This window comes from Punica granatum, chromosome 3 (assembly GCF_007655135.1).
Source record: "Punica granatum isolate Tunisia-2019 chromosome 3, ASM765513v2, whole genome shotgun sequence".
Taxonomy (NCBI): Eukaryota; Viridiplantae; Streptophyta; class Magnoliopsida; order Myrtales; family Lythraceae; genus Punica; species Punica granatum.
Window position 1 is genome coordinate 15651902 of NC_045129.1, and position 5516 is coordinate 15657417.

Below are 5516 nucleotides of genomic sequence, written 5' to 3' on the forward strand. Positions count from 1 at the left end.
TAAAGCATAACAGTGGCCAGAAATTGCAGTATAATTGGGAGCAACTAAATTCAATCATTGTGATACAAAAGATGAACCTAGAAATAACTCTATTATTGGCTTGCCTGTCTGCATATACTCAGAAAAATTTGAGTCAGTCGGCGCAAGAAAAATAGCTGAAACCAGCATGTATATTTGTTCCAGCAAGCAAGCCATTAACTAAAACTTTAAGCATTGTTTGCTTCTCTCGCTATATCTTCTCTCCTTTTAACTCAACAAATAACTATTTATTCTTAAGACTATGTATGTCCTTCTATAGTTCGTCTTTAGAATTGGGACCTTTGGCCTTCAGGTGTTTGCTGATGAAATTCGCCATGTCTTTCAAGCTTAGCTTAGTGGAAACTTTTATCTGTGCACAAATGGATCAGATGCATCAGACAGCAAAATAAAGATAAATACCGAAGGGGAAAAAAGGAAGTTGTGTCAGACATAAGTACCGGCTTTGTCTTGTCACTGGCAGGATAAAACAAGAGCGTTGGATAGTCTAAAACCTGGAACAAAAGGAAAATGTTATTTGACCTTTGACGCCTTATAGAGTTGTTGAATTTCTGTTTTGACTGTTGTTTCAAAGACTTCCAAAAAGAAAAAAAAAATTCCAAAAGGTCGCTCTCATTCAACCAAAATCTCCCCCTTATATAATAGTGAAAGCATGCAATATAACAGGAGAAGAGATTATAAACTTTTCAACCACAAGGAAACCAATGAAGCATTTATTATTCCCCCCCCCCCCCCCCCCCCCCCCCCCCCCCCCCCCCCCCAACAAACACCAACCCAGCATTGTTATAACTGAGGCCTCCATAACTGTCGATTGGAAATGTTCCATTTACTCTTATATCGGGACTAATCCAATGATGTTAGCATTTCCATGTTTCTTTTAGTCCTCCCATGTGGACAAGGAACCACTATTTTACTTGAGACAGCCAGGTCCCAACGAAGGGGCCCACAAGGATCCTCAAAAATCTAAAGTCAGGGCACTTATTGAGCTTTCAAAAATTAAACAGGGCTGTAATTACTCCGAGATGAAAGCAGAGGGACAAAATATGGCATTCCCTATATTCAGTAACAGTTAAACCATCAAAAAATATACCTGCAACTTAGGATGTTCATTTGCGGAAGCATCTATCCTCGCCATAACTAAGTTATCAGTATCTTTGAAGTGCTTAGCCAACTTCTCCACTTGTTTGCTCGTTGCCTCACAGTTGATGCACCACGGTGTGTGAACCTATTCCCCCAAATAAGAGCAAATTTCTAATATTTAACTTAACCAAGATGGAAATGAAGAGTAATGACAATAAATAGAGAATAAAGAGTCGTCCAGACCTCAAGAAAAATATTCTCGGGACTTTCCAAAACCAGTTCGTTGAATGTCTTGCCAACAATGACCTTGATGCTTGCCTCCTTCTGCCGTTTCCACAATTCAGAAACATAAAACATAAGACACAGTAAGTAGCGTGCAATCCGAATTCTCAAATTTAATTGCCAAACAATATAAACGACAATCACACTGAAACAGAGTCATATCTGATGGATTCTTTTTGTCATTAAGATGCTATAACAGATGGTCATCTTGACTGAAAAGAGCATTTCACCGAAGATATAACAAAAGGCGAGAAGATTCCAAGAGAGGGGAAAAGAAAGCAACATGAATGAGGAAGCATTGATTCGAAAAAGGGAAAAAAAGAAATAATATTGAGAGACAAATGTGCGATATCTAAACTAGAACTTGCATTATCCGGTATTGGCTGTGACTTGAAATAAGGAGACAGGGCACCACTCAGAAGCCTTGAGCAGAAGTCCTGCATAAGCCAATTGAGAATTGAGTCAGTTGATTAGGTAAGCTCTCCTCAAATGGGAAAGTGAGAAGAACTATTTACCTTAATGTTGTTTGGTGTCGGATCAGCCTCTAACAGATACTTCGAGCTGATTTTGTTATCAAAAGCAGCCACCTAGCAGGCAAGTGGAGTAGAGAGACATGAAAATCGACAAATTCATTCATACTAAAAGGACAAAGGACCGAACTTATTGGTTCCTTGATTACTAAACTAACCACAATATCCCGAGTTTCTTCAAACCCATATAAAGTTAAGAAGGGCTTCGCAAGGTTCTCATCTGTGATGTCTACAAATATAAACATAATCTGCAATAAGAAATTAGGAAGTTAATCAACCACAGCAGCAAAGGAGGACAGAAATGAAACCAGAATTCCTGAATAGGCCTCAGAAGTTGGTGAGCTAAGCTACCTGGGACTTGAATTTTTTTGCAACTTCTTGAAGAGGCTCAAGAAGCTTCTTGAGGTCATCATCCTCTGCAAAGACAAACATCTGGAAAATACACAGAAGCTGTAAGAAATTTCTGCTCAGAGACCTGTTGAAGACTAAAGACCTGTAAAGCTAATTTAGTTCATCCCTAAGATTTCTAGTCCCTAATTCAACAACATCATCCCTAAGAAAGGTCTCTTAAAGAAGAATCTAAAAGGGGGAAAAAGAATCAATTCACTACAAGATTGAGGAAAACAAAAACCTGTAGTTTCACGGGACTGGAGTAAACTCTGGCAGAATTAGCCTCGGTCAGTTTGGTAACTAATGGAAACTTGTTGAAATCCAAGAACTCCAATATCTTCTCCATTTTAAAGGCCCCATCTGCAAAAGCAAGTGTAAATTATTCTTCCCTGATTCACATAGACAACAGAACCCTTCTGAAAAAGAGGACATTTATAAGCTACCATTTAAATCAATAGTGTATAGTTTCTGACTCACCAAATCTTGTATATCTCTCAGGCTCACTTTTGACAATTCCGAGGAACTTATTAGAAGACTCAACATCTGGGAACAGAACTCTAGCAACCTCAACATCAGACACTTCGATGAACTGGAGCTCATTGTCAGTTTGAGCTGCTTTAATAAACTCCTCATAATCGGGTCCCTGGGAGCAATTTCTCCACATGATTAATTCTCTAACAACTGGAATTCCTCAACAAGTTTCATTTCCAAAATATTGTAAAATGAAGGACAGAACGTAAAAGGAAATTAAACAACCGAAAGTAAGAAAAGGGAACATCTAGGTAAAGAATTACTAAATCAAGAAGAACAAAAGGTAGAACGAATAATAAACTACATTCTAACACCTATACAGTCAAATCCGATTCGTAATTTGACATCTCTTGGTACTTTGATCAGGAATATGAAACTGTATAAAGAGACAAACCTCATATTTGTCAAACAGGCCAAGAGCAAAAATGTGTTTCTTCTTGAGAAATCCTTCCGCTTCCAGCACTGAATTGATTCTAATGACCGGAACACCAGTCTTTTTCCTCGTCCAGATCACTATACCTTCCCTAATTCACGATAAGTTCCGCAAAAGCTCACATTAAGTTGCAATTCAAATTTAAAAGCACTCAACTACTAAAATGCAACTTCATGTTTGACTAAAACATCAGTCCCTTCAAAGAGGTAACTGCATTGACACAGTAATGGACATAGTCAACTCAAACTGATGCACAGCAAGTATAGAAGAACAAATAGGACCTAGCCATTAACAAGAGCAAGGCTGTTACAGACTAAAATTCAATTTACAAATAATGAAGAATACCCCATAAGAGTCTCTCACATAATATTACATGATGACCTTAATCCATAGCCAATAAATTGCTGCAAAGACTATTCATTTGACACATCTCAACAACATCCAAAGGGCCGAAACAACATGCATCAGATCAATGCATATTATTGACAGGAAAAGAGGGAAGAAAAGCATTACCCCGAATATCCACCAGTGTAAATCTGAGGAGTCCCATTGATGAAGAGAAGCATAGTAGGGAACCCTTTGATCTCAAGACTGGAAGCAGCCTTAGGGTACCTCTCAGCATCAAGCTTAGCCATCACAACCGGGCTCCCGAGCTCTTTAAGCGAGTTAGCAGCCTCCGCGAATCGGGGCATCAGCTCGGCACTCCGGTGGCACCAAGGAGCGTACCCGAGTAGCAGGACGTACTCGTTCTTCTCAATCACCTTCTTGTAACTATCAGTACTCAGCTCAAGCACTATCCTCTGCGCCCGGGTCAGCACCTCCGCCTCGGACAGCTTCGCATTCGCGTCCTCTGGGCTCTCCTGCTCCAGCTCAGAGTCCACGGCCAAAAGCTCATCGATCCCCTCGAGATCATCATCAGGGTTGTCTTCCCCAGTGGGCTCGGATGCTCGGGCGGGGACTGACAGAGTGAGTAGCAGCAGCAGCAGCAGCAGCATGGCCGTGAGGGCGAAAAGGATGAATCTTGAAGCGGGTTTCCGAACAACCATGGTCGTTTCGATGAATCTGAGGGGTTTAGTTCAACCGTTTGTTGTTGGACGTGAGGTAGAATGAGGGAATTGGGGGATCAGCGTTGAGACCCAGTTGGGGAAAGGCACGGGAAACAGTACGGAAAGCAAGCGAGACGACACGGGACGAGGCAAAAAGAGGCCCTGTGAGTTCTCTGGGCACTAATGTTTGTCTTCGATCTGGAATACCAACGACATCGTTGTGTAAACACACGGTCTCCTTTTAGCGCAGGGAACGGCATAATCGTTGCTGTTTTGATTATCGTCTTCGTCGTTAATTGCTTGCACGATCCCCTTTTTTATTTTTTTTAATGGTCAAGGATATACTCTTTTTTTTTTTTTGGCTGAATTAAATGTTAGGTCGGGTTATTGGCCCGCTGTGACTGCCTCAACTAAGAGAATCTAACCGCCACGGAATATTTCTTTCACCATAGTTCGCTGAGACTCTAGCCAAACTTGATCGCCGCAGTTCCACCAACACGTTAGTGGATTAAGTCCAAGACCCACTAGATCAACATTATAGACCGGCCACCGCCATTTCATGATATACCCACATAATGACGAGTTCTACTTTCTCAATAAGATTCGAACTGAACTCCGTTATTGTGATTAATTCTATTCCGATGTGGATTTAGATGTCAATACTTTCTTTTCTTTATGACATGATGTCCGATAATGTCAAGATCAAACTAGTTCACCTTTTTGGATGAATCAAATACGGTAGTCCGTCCTCTAAACTCTTGTATTCAACCATAAACATAACAGATAACCGAATAACCAGAGCAAACACTGACTTCCCCACGTAGCATCATCAATAGCATGAAAGATGATCTATTACAGCATGTTTAGTTCGGCCCATAGTGTTAGCGATTCAGGCCCTATTCTGTCTGATTAACCATTCCCAAGTTTATTTATTTATTTATTTATTTTTGCTCGGATTAGCAATTCTGATTCGGGCTCACTTCTGGGCAAGCTCTGATTTGCAAATCAGGAGTCTCTAGTCAGATTTCCCATCCCGATAGGCCAAAATCTAATACTATACTCCACTTAATTCTATTTATTTTCAATTCAATAATACAATTATTACGTTTTCCTTTTTTTCTTTAATTTTTTTAACCATTCAATTCAATTTTAAATACTAAATTATCTCAATTATTAATTATTTTTTCC

General features: G+C 40.1%; 1 protein-coding gene across 1 annotated transcript; it reads right to left on the reverse strand.

The window, feature by feature from the left end:
* LOC116201150 (protein disulfide isomerase-like 1-6) lies at positions 1 to 4559 on the reverse strand. The gene is made up of 12 exons (XM_031532277.1): positions 3796 to 4559; positions 3244 to 3373; positions 2796 to 2961; positions 2560 to 2678; positions 2280 to 2360; positions 2087 to 2176; positions 1914 to 1985; positions 1767 to 1835; positions 1360 to 1440; positions 1127 to 1261; positions 477 to 530; positions 1 to 388 (listed from the first exon to the last, which is right to left on the reverse strand). Exons 1-12 carry the CDS (start codon positions 4326 to 4328, stop codon positions 293 to 295), a joined length of 1626 nt encoding a protein of 541 aa, XP_031388137.1. The 5' UTR covers positions 4329 to 4559; the 3' UTR covers positions 1 to 292.
* Positions 4560 to 5516: the final 957 nt, after the last annotated feature.

What these genes read in the sequence shown, in the direction of transcription:
- LOC116201150 (XM_031532277.1), bottom strand. Translation starts at nt 4,328, where the DNA reads ATGGTTGTTCGGAAACCCGCTTCAAGATTCATCCTTTTCGCCCTCACG. An exon ending in CGACACCAAACAACATTAAG is followed by an intron (nt 1,836 to 1,913) that starts GTAAATAGTTCT and finishes TGGCTTATGCAG; the next exon opens with GACTTCTGCTCAAGGCTTCT. An exon ending in ATGAACATCCTAAGTTGCAG is followed by an intron (nt 531 to 1,126) that starts GTATATTTTTTG and finishes CTTTTGTTCCAG; the next exon opens with GTTTTAGACTATCCAACGCT.